We start from the raw sequence: 17,790 nt of genomic DNA on the forward strand, positions 1-17,790 counted from the left end.
ATGAGATCATTATTAATTATTAGTCACTTTCGAGTGTCTTTCTTAGAAACGACAGAGTATTCAGGGAGCTCAGACCCTCCTGAGTTGCAATCAATACTGTGTATACCTTGCATAGGGACCTGAGTGGCATGTCATTATCAAACATTATCGATTCCTAGAAAGGGGGTTGGAAATGTACACATCTTCACAGAAAAATCAGCTAAATCGTCAAAAGCCTTGATTATATTTTTTTCCTCAAGAAAGAGACTGATGGTAAGAGTAAAAAAAGCTTGAAATGTTAGCTAAATTAGGGCTGTTTCCTGCCAGGAGCCAGATCTGTACACATAATTATTTTATTCTCTGTGCTGGCATTGATTCACTTTGGTTGAATGTTGGAAATATCTCTGTTTTGGGTCTTTAATCCGAATTATTCAGTCAGTTCGTATGACAATGTTTTCTACTCCCATCCTCCTGTATTATTTTTCTGTAAAACAAATAATCACTTGTCTGGAACTTGACTCATTTCTATTCCCTAGCACACGCCTCATCCCTTCCCTAAACTTCTGTATCACACCGTCTGCCATGCTCCTGGGCCAGAAATTCACTCACCACTCAGCCTCACACGCCCCACAGTCACCAAATTCTGCCCATTTTATTTTTGCCTAATTCTAATTTCTTCTGCTAAGTTGCCATCCACTACAGTCCTTGCACTGACTGGAAATCCAGACAGTTTTTTAGCTTTTCCTCCTTTTGCCTGTGTCTCAGCAGCAATAACAAACATGGACTCTCTGGCTGCCTTTGCTTAGCTCCTGGGTGCCCTGGACCCATCACATGGCCACACATTGCAGTCTCAGCTTCTGGTCCTGCCCATTTCGAGGCAGGTAGAAGCCCTTTTGAAAATGCAGATCTGGCCAAGACATTTGATGGCATGTACCTGTAGTCTTCCAGAAGCTCCCCATCACCTACTATCTAAGATGGACAAGCAACTCTTGTTTTGGAAATGATAGACATTGAGTCTCAAATGATCCTTGGAGGTTATTGGAAGAGAGCAGGCCTAAAAGATTGCAGGTGCCAAGAAGGGGCTTCTTTTGGAAGCTTTGAATATCTGTCATTGGTTTAGCTGGGGCTGGAACAAAGATTTTGTACTAGAGAGCTGTTTTCCAGGTTTTTTAGAGCCAGCTCACCAGTGTGATACAGTCACAGTCCATCTTCTCTTGGATACTCATGTTTCTTCAGCCAAGTGCTGTTGAGACTGTTGCAAGGGAAGAGACCCTCTGGTCAGCCCCTCCAAACCCCATATTTGAGGAAGAAGAAACCCTAATGTCAGTACTGGGCTCCTTCCCAAAGAGGCTTCAGTATTTCTCAAAAGGCGCGTGGTCAGGGAAAATACTCTGTAATGTATGTGTGTCCCACACATTGTGGGGTGTTTAGCATCCCTGGCTAAATGACAGTCATGACCCCCCAGTCACTGGAAGAACCGGAAAATCTTTTACATGCCCCCGCACATGCCACATGCTCCAGGGATTGGGGAATGGCAACATCCCTGGCTGAGAACCCTTGGCTCCTGTCCCTACTCCTGAGATGTTCTCCTTTACTGAGAGTATAAAGAAGAGCTGGATTAATTATGATCTGTCACTCCTGTTGCCTCTTCATCTTCTGTACTGATGGAGTTCAGAATGGAGTCATGTTGTCAGGCTTTCAAATCAAGCTTTACCATTTACTCAAGCTTTACCATTTACTCATTTTGCATATGAGTATGACCTTGAACAACTACCTAATCTCTCCATGCCTCTGTTTTCTCATTTAATGGGGGCTAATAGTACTATAGTATCTATCTCAGAAAATTTTTGTGAAAATTAAATAAGATAAAGCATGAAAGGTGCTGGCCACGGTATCACTTTCAGAGGCATGGTGATTGTATAAGATGATGATGGTTCCTGAGCTCACAGTCTTACTTGAGTGACAAGTTGAAATTGACACTGACTTGTGAACACTCCAGAAAAGAAAGACAGCATGGTGTATTAGAAAGGGGAGTGGACTAGGTGGGAGTCAGTGGATTCTGTTGCACGCTCAGCCATCATTACTATATAGCCTTGAACATGTCATTTCACTTCTCTGGTTTTTACTTTCTTCATCTGTACATGCCCTGGTGGTTTAGTCACTAAGTCAGTCATGCCCAGCTTTTACAACCACGTGGACTGTAACCCGCCAAGCTGCTCTATCCATGGAATTTTCCAGGCAAGAATGCTGGAGTGGGTTGCCATTCCCTTCTCCAGGGAATTTTCCCAACTCAGGAACTAAACGCAGGTCTCCTTCATTACAGGCAGTTTCTTTACCATCAGAGCCACCAGCGAAGCCCCATTTATGCCCTCAGTTCAGTTCAGTTCAGTCGCTCAGTCGTATCCGACTCTTTGTGACCCCATGAATCACAGCACGCCAGGCCTCCGTCCATCACCAACTCCCGGAGTTCACTCAGACTCATGTCCATCGAGTCAGTGATGCCATCCAGCCATCTCATCCTCTGTCGTCCCCTTCTCCTCCTGCCCCCAAGCCCTCCCAGCATCAGAGTCTTTTCCAATGAGTCAACTCTTCACATGAGGTGGCCAAAGTACTGGAGTTTCAGCTTTAGCATCATTCCTTCCAAAGAAATTCCAGGGCTGATCTCCTTCAGAATGGACTGGTTGGATCTCCTTGCAGTCCAAGGGACTCTCAAGAGTCTTCTCCAACACCACAGTTCAAAAGCATCAATTCTTCGGCACTCAGCTTTCTTCACAGTCCAACTTTCACATCCATACATGACCACTGGAAAAACCATAGCCTTGACTAGACGAACCTTTGTTGGCAAAGTAATGTCTCAGCTTTTCAATATGCTATCTAGGTTGGTCATAATTTTTCTTCCAAGAAGTAAGCATCTTGCCCTACAAGGTGTCAAAAACACTGAATAGCATTTGCATTATGAATGTGCTTTAAAGTCTATAGAATCTCACAGCTTGATGATATATAATGACTAATTTATTATACATCAGTGGTGGTGTTGGTTAGCCGCTAAGTCATGTCTGACTCTTTGTGACCCCGTGGACAGCAGCCCGCCTACCTCCTCTGTTCACTGGATTTCCCAGGCAAGAATACTGGAGTAGCTTGCCATTTCCTTCTCCAGGAGATCTTCCCCACCCAGGGATTGAACCCACGTCTCCTGCATTGACGGGCAGATTCTTTACCACTGAGCCACCAGGGAAGCTATCCATCTGAGTTACCCACCCCTGATTTGAAAACCCCCATCAGGCAACTGGGAGGATGCGCTGAACGGGAACATCTTGGGAGATGGGTAAACCTGGGGAGCTCACCTCTGTGATAAATACTTAATTGCTGTCACCCCATCCTGACCATTGTGTCCCCAAATAGCACAGGTGAGAGACCCTCAGGCGTGCAGGCATCTCGTGAACAGTCATTCATATCCACAGCTCTGCAGCTCTCCCTGCTGATTTCCTTCATGGCTGTCTGCTTTTTCCCCACAGCAACAAAGGCGAGAGAAGGAGCTGCGGAAACAGCAAGAGAGGGAGCAGCGCAGACACTATGAGGAGCAGATGCGCCGGGAGGAGGAGAGGCGGCGCGCAGAGCACGAGCAGGTACAGCGGGGACCTGGGAGCCCTACAGATGGCCCCGCGTGAACACCAGCACCAGCCGCCTCTGGGCTGTGGGTCACCTCCTCTTAGGTCTGCTCGTCTTAAGCCGGTTTTTACTCTTGCTCCAGCAGCTATTCTCACCTATTCAAGAAGTCAAATGCACAACCTTGGCAAAGCCTGCTCATTCAACCTGGCTTCCTCCCCAGGTCAAAGTCCCCTGACACCTTTATTTCGTGCTTCTCCTAGCCCAGGGCACCGGCTCTGAAAGTAGCACTGGGGCATGATTAATGAGCCAAGTCCTCTTCTTTCATCCCTTCAGAAGAGCTTTTCTACTCACGCTGCTCTGGTCTCCATGACTCTGAGCCATCCATGCAGGCCCTTTCTCGCTTTGTTAGAATCATGTTCTGACAGTGCAGTGAAACTGCTGGATGGTTCCTTTACAAAGACAGTTCATGACAGCATTCAGTCATTATTTTATCCCCACTGCTTACAACAGGGAGCCTCTGAACTGTATAGCCTTGTTAATCTCAGGTAGCCCGTAAAGAGGGAGCCTATAATGAAAAGTTTTAAAACAAGCTGGTTCTCAGGACTTGCCAGTGGTTAAGACTCCATGCTTCTGCTGCAGGGGGCACAGGTTCGAGCCCTGGTCTGGGAACTAAGATGCCACATGACCAAAAAACAGAAAATATATGGATAATACTTTAACAACAACAAAAGCTGGGTTCTCAAAACCAGATAGTCACAGCAAAGCATTGAGCTGTCTCCATCCGCTGCTGTTGTGCCTTTGACTGCACTGAAGTGCTTTTGCTGTGGTGCAGGGTATCTTTCCTGTTTAGTGAAGAGGTGTTTGGGTATTTTTTCCCCTGCTTCCACACTTCACTTGGCAGTTTCTTCTCACCTTTGAAATTACCGGTTCTTTCTCTCTCCCTTTCCCTCTCGTTGTGTTCCTCTGCATTCTCTGCTGCCTGCCTCTCCAGGAGTACATCAGGCGACAGCTGGAGGAGGAGCAGAGGCAGCTAGAGATCTTACAGCAGCAGCTACTGCATGAACAAGCTCTACTTCTGGTAATGGGAATGCCAAGCCCACTGGTCTGCTCTGTGTCCATCTCGTGTGCGTGTGTCTGTGTGTGGTCTCCTCTAACCTGCCAGTCAGGAAATGGGGATCCACCCAGCCTCATAGACCCGGGAAATCTTCTAAAACTTAATGAGTTTCCTGACCCAGGGTGCCAGTCACGACTTTGAATATACTTGTTGCACATTCTTTGTTAACGCCAGCCATTTGCAAAACTTCAGCGTGAATCCAGTCTTAGTACAAGTTCAGGCTGTTTCTGAGACCCACTGTGTTTATTGCCGAGTAACGTTCGCAGTCATTTGCAACATGCTGGAATACAATCACAGCAGAGTATCCCTCATCCGTAGGAAACCACTCAGCTCTGGAGTCGTATTTCATTTGCAGACTATTAGTTTTACCCTCACGATGGGAACATTTTGTGTTCCCTGCTCAGGCAGCTTCCACTTGAAGTTGTTGTTTTTTTTTTTTTTTTTTAAGCCTTATTGCACTGCTTTCCAAATGAGCTGCTTGGTATATCTTTTTTTTTTTTTTTTTTTTAACTTAACTTTTTATTCAGTGGCACTGTGATTTTTTTTTTTTTTTTAGCCTGTACACGTTTTTGCTAATGGTTTCTATTGGTCCAAGTTTCGTCAAACGAAAGATGATGTAGGCAGTATCTTTAGGTTCTTATTTTGTTTTGTACATGTTTGAATAGTTTAATGACTAAACCAGGAACTGGATAGATCCTTACAGGGGTTGTGCGCTGACCGTCCAAATATCCTCATTGTTGCCATTTTCTTGGTTGCAATTCATGGAGGACAAGTCACTTTGTGAAGGGTGGTGTTCTGTAGGGGTTGCCATTAAAACAGTAGTGTTTTCATTAAATGCCACATTCTGTGTAGATGCTAACCCGAGGCTGTACCTTATCTCTATGGCTCATTCCTGTGTCCTCTTGTGATTTTGTTGGTATTAAGGTCCTTTGTTATTTATCATCTCTTTTGCTTCCATTGCATGCTTCCCTAGTACGGGCCAATGGTTTCCCTATCGTAATTTAGCCTTTTCTTTATTCTCCTTTCCTGATCTGGACAGGAATATAAGCGCAAGCAGTTGGAAGAACAGAGACAAGCAGAAAGGCTACAGAGACAACTAAAGCAAGAGAGAGACTACTTGGTTTCTCTTCAGCATCAGCGGCAGGAGCAGAGGCCTGTGGAGAAGAAGCCACTGTATCATTACAAAGAAGGGATGAGTCCTAGTGAGAAACCAGCATGGGCCAAGGAGGTAAATAAGCGAACAAGTACAGCCTATACCTACCCTGCCTTGAGTATAGGGGCCATAATGAGTTTCTCCTGTAGAAACAGAGAGTTAAACTACAAAGCTGGGAAATAACTTGTGCGAGACACACATGCTTTGTTTTGGGAAGAACTATAACCTTATTTCAGAGAAGGCAATGGCACCCCACTCCAGCACTCTTGCCTGGAAAATCCCATGGATGGAGGAGCCTGGTGGGCCGCAGTCCATGGAGTTGCTAAGAGTCAGACAAGACTCAGCAACTTCACTTTCACTTTTCACTTTCACGCATTGGAGAAGGAAATGGCAACCCACTCCAGTGTTCTTACCTGGAGAATCCCAGGGATGGGGGAGCCTTGTGGGCTGCCGTCTATGGGGTCGCACAGAGTCGGACACGACTGAAGCGACTTAGCAGCAGCAGCAGCATAACCTTATTTCTATACCACAATCCATTTGTGGTTCTTTTTTGTAAGTAACAGCAGGAAGCAGAGAATCTTTTTCTGTACTGGAATCCAGTTGAGTTTGTGGCTAGAGGATTTTTAGTGGAAGAATGTGATTTAAGACTTCAGGAATTCTAGGTAGGATAATTTCCTATCTGTACCTAGACCCTGAAACTGATGGTTGGTATTGTCACTAATATCCTCTATTCTTCTGTGGTACCAGTGAAGACACAGTTGGTCCCAGACTTGTGGTTGTGGTTCACTTTCAGGGTCGGAGGTCATTAAAATTTTTTACAGATACTTTCATGGGAATGATCCTTCATTTGCTCAATACTAGACTAAAGAAGGGTTAGGGTTAGCACCTAATGATTTCCTTTATTTTCCTGTAAGCAAAACTAGTCATTCAAAAGAGTGATTTATATTACTTTACATTTTGTCCTAGTATCTTCAGATATTTATAGCTAGAGCTTATTTCAAGTTATCTAGACTACAATATTACTAGAACTGGATTTCTTACATAAGACCCTATTTTTATAATTTTTTTATTTTCTGTTCTATCTTACATATGTATGCTGCTGCTAAGTCGCTTCAGTCTTGTCCGACTCTGTGCGACCCCATAGACTGCAGCCCACTAGGCTCCCCTGTCCCTGGGATTTTCCAGGCAAGAGTACTGGAGTGGGTTGCCATTGCCTTCTCCTTACATATGTATAGAATACACTTGAAATTATGTTGTCGTAATATAAAAAATGGTTGTGTATGAGGAGTAGAAACTAGAGTCTTTTATTTAAGCTTTTTGTTTAAATCCTTTATGAGTGTACTATTTTTTATAAAACTGGTAACATTTTTCTTTTAAGACTTAAAAACTAAATCTGTAGAGAAAATCATTCTGTTCAATATAAAGAACATTTTTGATCACTTTCCCTTAAATGTGATTTGTATTTACCTATGTCTGTAAAAACTGCCTCTTTCGCCCAGGTCAGTAATTCAGTTTTGTGATCCTACCCGCAGATATAGCACCAACCCTTTAACAATGCATCTGTTCTTCCAGTTAAGCAGAATCACTGCTGTTAAACAGCAGCTGACGTGCTTCCTGGCTAGCAAAGATGTGCCGCTTTCTTCCACTGCTAAACCATGCCAAGCTGAAACCCTCAGCTAAGGCAGATTCACAGCTCCTGATCATGGCAGATGTTCAGACGGCTGAAAAACTAGCCTCTACTAAGTTAATACCAGTAGCACCTACAGAAATTAATGGTTCCAGATCAGGACTCTTGTTTGAGCATCACTCACGGAAGAAGGATGAAACAGCTTATCCTATTAGACTTGGTCTTGAAGATCACCTGAAGCCTCAGGGAGCTTCAAGGACCACAGTGAGATCAAGAAAGCGATTTCACTCCCAAGGATGTAGCCCACCTCGAGAGTCAGGACCCCAAGTCATTTGTGTGTCCTCTCCAAACATCTCCAAAGTGATGAGCCCCCAGTTGTCTATTTCTGCAAGTAAGAAGGGCCTTAGAGACCCATGTGGACCTTGGGGCATGAACTCATGCGTCCATACAAGTAGCTCGTCTCCTCCAAGAAGTGCTGCATCGCTAAAGGGCCTCTCTGGGATGCATGACCACCTGTCCTTCAGTGCTCCCGGCCCCAAGCATAAGTTTAGGAAAGGGACACCTACAGATCCCTCCAGACACCACCTGGAGAGGACTGGGATGCCTTGTAAAGTATACCAGAATCTCCTTTCCCCTGGACAGCTCCCTCATACACAAATGTACCAGGAAAGGGGAAGAAACGTGAAGCAGTTTCCACTTCCTTCCTTTCACCGCTACTCAGCACATTCTTATTTTCACTTAAACATGTTAACTTCATTGTTTTCTAGTTACCATCTGTCCTCATCGTTCAATTGGCTGGCCTGTCCTCTCTATTCAGAACTAATTCAAGGGCGCCAAGGTTTCAGGAGCCATGGCATTCCTGGGGGCGCATCTCTGCAGATATCATGAGGGAAGTTTTCTGGACTTCCTAATTCTCCTATGCTTCTCGGCCAGGCTCCTAGTATAAAGAAAAGTTAGATAATGGGCGTGCAAACAGCATGGTTGTGTCATCAGTTACTCTTGATGTGAGGTTCCCAGGCCATCCTAAGTCTGGCCCACCTCTGCTGGGTGACATCTTCCAAGGTCTCAGGCTTCCTGATACCTGGTATTCTTCTTCTGGGCTTCATGCACTTTTGGACGTGTGTGTGTGTATCTGTGTGCTTACTCGTGTCCAACTCTTTGCAATCCCATGGACTGTAGCCCACCAGGCTCCTCTGTCCATGGGATTTCCCAGGCAAGAATACTGGAGTGGGTTGCCATTTCCTACTCCAGAGGATCTTCCCAACCCAGGGATCGAACCAGCATCTTTTCTGTCTCCTGCATTGACAGGCAGATCCTTTACCACTAGGGTCACCTTCTTTTTGGATTTTGTATTTAATCCTATCTTCCTGGGTGTGGTTAACATAATGCAGCTTCCAACTAACCACCTATCTCTTCATGAAGCAGTTCCCAAGTCTTTGAGTGGGTGTTCCTGTTTTAGAAGAAAGATGAAACATTTAAATGATAGAATGAATGACAGGGCTAAATTGGGGATTGTAGCAATTGGTATACATTTAAAAACAAATGATTGTCTGCCTGAGTTTGATTCATCATTTTTTGAACACCCACTTCCTAAGATGGGGATAAAAATGACTGTAAGGATCCTTATTGTCTAGATCTTTCAGTGCTTCTATCAGCAATGTATGAACTTTTCTTCTAGAGCTTTATTTACAGATTTCTTTTCTTTCTTATAGTAGGGAGGTAGGTGAAGTTCAAAGTAGCCAAACAGTAAAATACATTTCAAGACTTTAGATATGGACAGAATTTCTAGCTCAGCCGTGTTTTAGTTATCAATCGATAAAAAGAACCCAGGTTTAACTGTCTTTTGGAGGTATAAAAAGAGGGACCATTTTCTTTTCCAAATGCCAGGATATAAATTTGAAAATATCCTCACCAGGGATGAGGCGGCAGCAATATCATGGTCTCCTGTGATAGAGGCTCTGAGCTTTTTTGTATCATGTGCCTTTGAAGACACCAACCAGCTGTCTTCCACTTACAGCTGCCTCTTTTGTAATCTGCTCCTATATTTGATTTTTAGCTCACCTCTATACCTTCTGGGCTTCCCTGGTAGCTCAGTTGGTAAAGAATCTGCCTGCAGTGCAGGAGACCCAGGTTCGATCCCTGGGTCTGGAAGGTCCCCTGGAGAAGAAACTGGCAGCCCACTCCAGTGTCCCGCCTGGAGAACAGGGACAGAGGAGCCTGGGGCTGCAGTCAGTGGGGTCACAAGCGTCAGACAGGACTTAGCAGCTAAATCACCACCATACCTTCTCATCATCCTCAGTTTTCCCTCTTTGGTTACTTTTCCATCCACTTATTTCTCTTCCTTATAGTAAATCTGCATTTTTTTCATTCGCAGTGTAATGTTGTTACAATGGTTCATCCTTCATGGTTTTGTTCCTTCATTTTGTAAAACATAAGTTGTCATCATGTTTCTCATTTCCTTTCTTATTAATTTGTCGGATGTAGCGAGAACAAATGGAAACACTCGATTGTTGGCAAATCTGGTTGAACTCTTCTCTCTATCCTTTTCCTGAGTATTCTGGTTGTCCTAAATGTCACATTAGCTTTGATTTTCAGATCTCAGCCAGAAAGGAACACCCATGTCTCCATCAAAAGGAGAGGTAGGGGACATTCTCACTCCTTTCAAATTCTCTGCCATTTTTGAATGGAATGTAAGTCAGATTTGTTCTGTAAAAACATCAGTATGATATACTATATTAAACATCAGCAAAATTTAAAGATTCCCCACCCCCACCCCCACACTGGCTCTTTCTGAAAGATGGATACTCCTTTTCTTTTAAAGCCCTTTTCTTTACAATGGTACAGATGCCTGTTTCTTATAATGGCTTGTAATTATTGGGGCCTGACAATATATATTTTTTTTAATTTTCACCAACACACAGCAGCAACAGAATGCTCTATCTATGAGTACTGCATGAGATGGCATTTTCCTTTTTTTTTTAACACTTCATCATGTTCTTTCTCTGTAATACATGCCAGTCATCTGGTCATGGTTTAGCAAATGATGGGCCAAGATGTCTCTTTATATCCCATCAGTTCACTGGGCTTTGAAATTCCTGTATATAAGAACTCCTTCTCCACTTGTTTTCTCTGCTCTACACTGATACTTTTTTTTCTTTTTATTTGAGTTATTGTATATGAGCTCTCATATAACTATTTAGAGAGTTTACAGCTCTGTTCCCATCTTTCCTTAGTTTCTGTTTATCTCTCTTAAGATTTAGCATGAAGCAGACCTGGCAGGAAATAGGAAAGAGCTCGTTTGAGTTCTCATTCTTCCGCTTCCAGGCTGTGTGACCCTGCAGTGTCCTAGCCTTCCTGGGGTATTGCCTACCCATCTGTACTTTCTCTCTCAAAGTTGGGAGGATCCTGGGCAATCATGTGTGTGAATGTGCCATTGAAACTGTAGGCACTCTACAACTGCAAATGAAGTAGTCAACATATTTCTATTTTGCTCCAAAGGCTGTTGTTGCCCACAAGGAATAAGTGTTTTGCCTCTGTTGTTTCTGGTTGGGATTTCACATGAGCAGGTCACATGCATCTCCCATCTCCTCCCCTTACCTCTCTCCAGTGATGGATACACATTTGTTCATTTCTCATCTCAGCCTGCTAAAGATTGGCCTCCGTACTTTTAAGTTGTCCATTCACACAAGGATCTATACTTCTCTTGTGCAAACCTTGGTTAGGAGTAGATCTTGGTAAAGTACCCCAGGGCCTTATCTTTGACAAGACTACATTTCAAGCATTCCCTAGGAATGAATGAGGGCAGGAGGAGAAGGACGTGACAGGATGAAATAGTTGGATGGCATCCCTGACTCAATGGACATGAATTTGAGCAAACTCAACCAGGAATGAGTGTTTCCTCTGTCCTCCAAGGTGCCCCAGAGAAGGGATAGCCCCAGTCTTGCTCAGTAACCATCTGCCCATGTGGTTTTGCCAAAAGACAGCATGACTCACCTCTTCATGCGCCCATTGAGTGCAGGGTCAGAATACCTAATGAGGACTTAAAGGTCACTGAACTTCTTTCTCTTAACTTCTTTCTCTTCCTCTAGCACTGCCAATAAATACAGAAATCAAATGTTTTGTCCACTTAGAGGGGAAAATTTCCCATACAGTTGTGTTCAATTCACCATATACTAGCTCTTAAGCAGGACTTCGAAGACCTACATAGACTCCCACAGACCCTACAGTCATATATTTAATAAAGTGTTATTAAAATACACCCATATGACAGTAAATATATTTTGTTGTCAACATTTTAAAAACTACTTCTATGATTTTGTTTTGAAATCTCTCAGCAGATAACATTTCTTGTTGCTCTGTGAGACATTATAAGCTGTAAATTGTTTTCAAATGTACAAAACAATTTAACAATTGACATTGATGTAATGTTTATACTTGTATACATGTTTCAACATGGTTACTTATTTTGAAAATTTTTTTAAATCTTGTAATCAACACATTTATTTTCAGGTCTTCTGTTACCCACTGGGTAACACAGTCCTGCCTGGAGTGGAATCTTATTTCTGAGACCACAGTTATTTTTTATTTTTCCCTGTAATGCTGTAATAAATAATATAGCATTTCTGCAGAAGTGATTCAAACCTATTCAAAGTTATTTTAGTTTTGATGTTTACCATAAGAAAAAAGCCTGATTCTATGGTAAAATTGATCTTTCTCTCCTAATGTAGTTCTCTATATTTGTTGATAATCCCATCAAGTATGAACTCCCTTCTAACCGATGTCTTCTGTTGTTATGGAATGGCATCTTGACATTCTTTATACAATGCTACTAGAACACTTTTTTGGTGGTACTTAAGATATTTTACATCTTCTTGGTAGCAGGAGGTTGAAGCGAAGACTCATTTTTTAAAAAAATCATATCATAAAAGGAAGCTTGAAATATATCTCCATTGAAACCCAGTTTTTAATCACATATATTCTTAATCTGGAGGAAAACACCTCTTGTGTCTCACTCAGTGTTCAATTAGTAAACATAAGATGTGATGAATCAGGAGACAGACCTTTGTCCATCTGAATCGGTTACTAGGATGTTTGATTTGGTATCTTTACTCCAGTATTCACACTGTTCCTTTGGTGCAAAAGCAACAGACAGCGTTATCTTCCTGAAGACTTTAGGACAAGATTTTCTTGAGACAGAGTAGCCTGATGCCTCATTGTTACACTTATACAGATTTTCAGATTCTTGGGACAAACTCCAACCCAGGAAATCTCATCACATTGGGTTCATCCTGAAATAATCTGCAGAGTGTAACAATAGATTATTCATACCATATATTTTATGATAGTAAAGACTGAAACATACTGATGGTAGGATTTAGTATGTAAATGAACTGAGAGAAGGCATAGGCAATGTTACTAGAAATACGTTAGTGATATCCACACACAAATTGTGATGCTGGAGAAGACTCTTAGGAGTCCTTTGGACAGCAAAGAGATCAAACCAGTCAATCCTAAAGGAAATCAACCCTGAGTATTCACTGGTAGGTCTGTTGCTGAAGCTGGAACTCCAATACTTTGGCCACCTGATGCAAAGAGCCAACTCACTGGAAAAGACCTTGATGCTGGGAAGGATTGAGGGCAGAAGGAGAAGGGGGTGACAGAGGATAAGATGGTTGGATGGTATCATCAACTCAGTGGACATGAGTTTGAGCAAACTTAGGGAGATAGTGAAGGACAGGGAGGCCTGGTGTGCTGCAGTCCATGGTGTCGCTAAGAGTCAGACATGACTTAGCAACTGAACAACAACGGTATCCATCAGACCCATTAACTGCCTGGGAAAATCAGCATCCCTCTTTGTGCCCCACTCATTTCTAACAACGATTTTAGGGCGTATGTGGCCCACAGTCCTATTAGAGACAAAGGTGCTTCCTTTTCTGGAGGTTTGTTGCTGGCAGTTGCCGAAAGAATTCTTCATCTCAAAAATGCTTTCTTCATTCTTGGAGATCTTTAGGTACAGACTTTTTGGCTGTTGTTTTTAATGTACTGTTTCTGAATGTGGGTTTAAAACAATCTAAAGATATTTTACAGCTAAAAAAATAAGAGTGGCAGGTATCTTAACTTCCTTACAATATTTGGTTTGTAAATATCTGGTAATAAGTGGCTACAGTTTGGATAAACAATTATATATCTGAATATGAATTGAACCTCTTGGATTTCTGACTTCAGACTGCAATGGTTTGAATATTGAGGGGTACCTATACATGTGATTTTTCTACTTAATGATCTTCCCTAGAAATAAAAAAATGACTAATATTTGACTAATTCCGGTGGTCTAGAAATAGTCATGGAGAAGGCAATGGCACCCTACTCCAGTAATCTTGCCTGGAAAATCCCATGGATGGAGGAGCCTGGTGGGCTGCAGTCCATGAGGTCGCTAAGAGTCGGACACGACTGAGCGACTTCACTTTCACTTTTCACTTTCATGCATTGGAGAAAGAAATGGCAACCCACTCCAGTGTTCTTGCCTGGAGAATCCCAGGGATGGAGGAGCCTAGTGGGCTGCCATCTATAGGGTTGCACAGAGTCGGACACGACTGAAGCGACTTAGCAGTAGAAATAGTCATCTTCTTCTCAAAGAGTCTAGTATTTGGAAAGACAATACTTTGCATGCCTTGGTCTCAGTTTATCTAGGGCTATCTTTGCAGGACTTTCTGTTTGTGTTCTCATCTCAAAGCTGGCTTTGTTCTTTCCTTTTGCTCAACACAATAGCTAAACAATTATTGCTGATGTAATACTTTTTACACACACATACTTCCACAAAGGATACATGTTCTGGTTTATATCCCTGGTTTTTTGCTGATTATCTTATTTGGTGTGTGGTAAGCTTCTGAGACATGGAATTTCAAAACCAAAGTCAACTGGATATCAATTGCACATACATGCACAGCCATGGCCAGGGGGGAGGTGTTCCGATGACTCTTGTGTAGAGGCAGAAGTGTGGTTTCCTCTATTGTAGCACATCTTAACATGTTTGTAGTTAATTTGAGAGTTTTAAAAATAGACTTACTTTGTGTATGAGACTGAGTCTGCCTCTAGGAATATTCAGAATAGGATGGGAAAGAAGAGACCTTTTGACTTTTTATTTCAAATCAGGAAGTAAAATGAATAAAGGATCTTAGCTGTTACATACAAATATGTCTTGAGGACCCACATGTGGGTTCCATAACAGGCTATTACAACACAAAGGTAGTGAGTCAGCAGAAGAGAGTTAATGGGCATCAGGGTGGAATTCTTGCCCCAGTGGGTTTGGAAATGACAACTGTCAAATTGACCCTGAAGAAATAAAGGACAGGACAAGGTGGATCTGGAGAAAAGTGCTAGACCTTTTAAAGCTGTTGAAGATTTTAAATCACGTCTTGCAGTGTACATTTTGTTTATCTACATTTTTCTTTATAATTTGTCCTCTGCCACAGATTGTCTAAGGGTGACTTTTGCCTATAAAGATAGCCTTCCCGGGTCCTTTGAGCCTTCCCTGTGAAGCACTTCTGTTCAGTTATCTCCTCTGGGCTGAGAAAGACTCTGAAAAAAAAGGGAGTGGCAAGGGAATGAAGTGTCCAGAGGGCTGGAGAGGAGAGGAGAAGCAAGAACAAGCGCCATGTGTGGAAATACAGGCAGGAGAGAGGGAAGAGAGAGAGAGTGGAGTCCAGGCTGGAATGGCAAAAATGCAGCGAGGCAGTGCAGTTCAGGGAACAGGAAGGGAGACACCTACAAAGAAAAGGCCCTCAAGAGAGAACAAAAAGATACAGGAAGTCAGTTTAAGACAAGCCATGCTCATTGAGCAAGACTCCCACTTGCCCATGAGTAGGGCGCAGGAAGCGATGGAGGGCGAGTGCGCTCGGCACATCCTCTTTTCAGCCCTTCTGTGTTCTTCCCTGTCCTGTCTCATTTGTCAGCTCAAAGCAATTTTCTGTTTTCCCCAAGCAATTGTAATACCTGACATAGTTGCCTCTCTCCCTGACTGAGCCCTGGATTTGTGACCAATCAACAGGACAGTGCTCCAGCTGATGCATGAAAAACTCTTAAAAAGCAGGTCCCAAATTCTCAGCCAATAGAATAGCACGAGATAATGGGCAATGGAAGGGTGAAGCCTTAAGTATTCTATGTGTTTTCCATGCTATTATTTACTCTGACAGAAAAGAGCTTTCTGCAGATTTTTGATGCAGAGCAGATAGAGCTTCGACTTTCTAAGATGATTTGATTGGAGGGATGCAAAATGGCTGTGCAGGTGACTACACAAAATCCTGACTAGGAAATAAATCAGTTTCTATCCATTGAAGCACTTTTTGTTTGTTTGTTTTCTAGGTAGAAGAACGGTCAAGGCTCAACCGGCAGAGTTCACCTGCCATGCCTCACAAGGTTGCCAACAGGATATCGGACCCCAACCTGCCCCCACGGTCGGAGTCCTTCAGCATCAGTGGGGTTCAGCCTGCTCGGACACCCCCCATGCTCAGATCAGTTGATCCCCAGGTACAATGTCCCTTCATTCCACTGGGTTTTTCAAAAAGATGTACAATAAAGTCTAATAAAAGTATCAGGGAATAGTAACATGGATTTGGGTATGAGACCAGCCAAATCATGGCTTTTCCTATCAAATCTCTAGTAAGATAGGAGACCCCCCTGAATGTGCAAGACAGAGGGAGAAGAGAGAAGGAAAAAAGCACCATTCTTAACTTTAAGCTAACTGCAAAGTCACTTCTTGGTAAATTGGCCTCTCAAGAGACCCACAGAAGCTCCTGCTAGTCCAGAACAGGCATCCTGTGAGTTGAAATTACCAAAGCTAAAATTTATGTAGACCTCTTTGTGACCCCATGGACTGTAGCCCACCAGCCCCCTCTGTCCATGAAATTCTCCAGTAAAAATACAGGAGTGGGTAGCCATTCCCTTCTCCAGGGATCAAACCCAGATCTTTGGCATTGTAGGCAGATTCTTTACCACCTGAGCCACCAAGGAAGCTTGATGTGTCTATAAACTGTTATATTATCTTTTGTTCCTTGGAATTTTGACATGAGCCTGAAACTGGAAAAGTTAAATGGACTAGATGAAGTAAAATTGTGTTTTCTAAGCCAGTGCTTTTAAAAATGTGGTCCCTAGGGCAGCAGGATCAACATCACCCAGAAACTTGGTAGAAATGCAGATTCTCGGGCCCAACCCAGACTACTGATCAGCCACTCTAGGGGTGGGGCTGGAAGTCTGTGATTTAACAGCCTCCAGGTGATTCTGATACACTTTGAAGTTTCAGAACCACTGTTTTAAGCTATTTGGAAAAGAAAAGATTTATTCGCTTTTAGATAAGTGGGAAGTTTCTGGAAGTTTTAGAGGAATTTTTTAAATTGTGTATACCAAAAATGAAGTAGGAATTGAGATGTAGGATGAAATTTCATAAAAAAGAAAGGTTACACAGCAGTTTTCACCTAAACGTCTTAAGTTTCTTCCAGGTGTCCCCCTGTGTCAGCACTCCCACAGATATTCTGAGGGCACCTTTGATATATGTTATGCTATTTGAACTGGAGTTTCAGAGCAGATACAATCAAGAATTCTTGATTTTAAGTTTGCCTTTAGTATATGAGGTCCAAAATTCTTCAGTACTAGCCAAATTAGCTTATCTTGCCTTTTTTGTTTTTATTTGTATATAATGAGTTCAGGCCTAAGCATCCATGGGTTCAAAACACACAAAGTTCCTCTTTAAAAACCCCAACTTTGACCTTTTAGGAAATTTTTTCCCTGTAAAAGGAGAGAGTAGAGAGAAAACTTAAGAAACTATGTGAAAGTGACTAGGAAATGAAACTGTTGATATCCTGTGACAGACAGCTAATTGAATTAAGCATTTTTCAGGAGCTTCAATTTTTGTTTTTGTTTAAGGGACTCTTTCAAAGTAGGTTTGTGTTTTGTACTACATATTTTTTAAATTTATTTTATTCAAGTATAGTTGATTTACACTGTTGTGTTAGTTTCTGCTGTACAGCAATATGATTCAGTTACACATATATATACACATTCTTTTCCACAGTCTTTTCCACTATGATTTATCACAGGGTATTGAGTGTAGTTCCCTGTGTTATACGGTAGGACCTTGTTATTTTTGCATTCTATATATAATAGTTTGTATCTGCTAATCCCAAACTCCCAGTCCATCCCTTCCCCACCCCCTCCTCTTGGCAATGACAGGTCTGTTCTTATGTCTGTGAGTCTGTTTTGTAGATAAGTTCATTTGTGGCATATTTGAAGTTCCACATATAAGTGTTACCATAT

At 42.5% G+C, this 17,790-nt stretch overlaps 1 protein-coding gene across 9 annotated transcripts in view; it reads left to right on the top strand.

Moving 5' to 3' along the window:
• Window positions 1-17,790, top strand: part of TNIK (TRAF2 and NCK interacting kinase) — a 400,335-nt gene that overhangs the window by 319,856 nt on the left and 62,689 nt on the right. For 6 of the 9 annotated variants that reach the window (XM_025284476.3, XM_025284780.3, XM_025284525.3 and 3 more), the window contains exons 13-16: window positions 3,495-3,605; window positions 4,580-4,666; window positions 5,742-5,930; window positions 15,844-16,008. In XM_025284476.3, the coding sequence (XP_025140261.1) occupies window positions 3,495-3,605; window positions 4,580-4,666; window positions 5,742-5,930; window positions 15,844-16,008 (552 nt within the window). The remainder of the gene's footprint in view (window positions 1-3,494; window positions 3,606-4,579; window positions 4,667-5,741; window positions 5,931-15,843; window positions 16,009-17,790) is intronic. The other 3 variants (XM_025284679.3, XM_025284831.3, XM_025284879.3) reach the window with 1 other exon arrangement.

This window comes from Bubalus bubalis, chromosome 1, assembly GCF_019923935.1.
Source record: "Bubalus bubalis isolate 160015118507 breed Murrah chromosome 1, NDDB_SH_1, whole genome shotgun sequence".
In the NCBI taxonomy this organism is placed as follows: domain Eukaryota; kingdom Metazoa; phylum Chordata; class Mammalia; order Artiodactyla; family Bovidae; genus Bubalus; species Bubalus bubalis.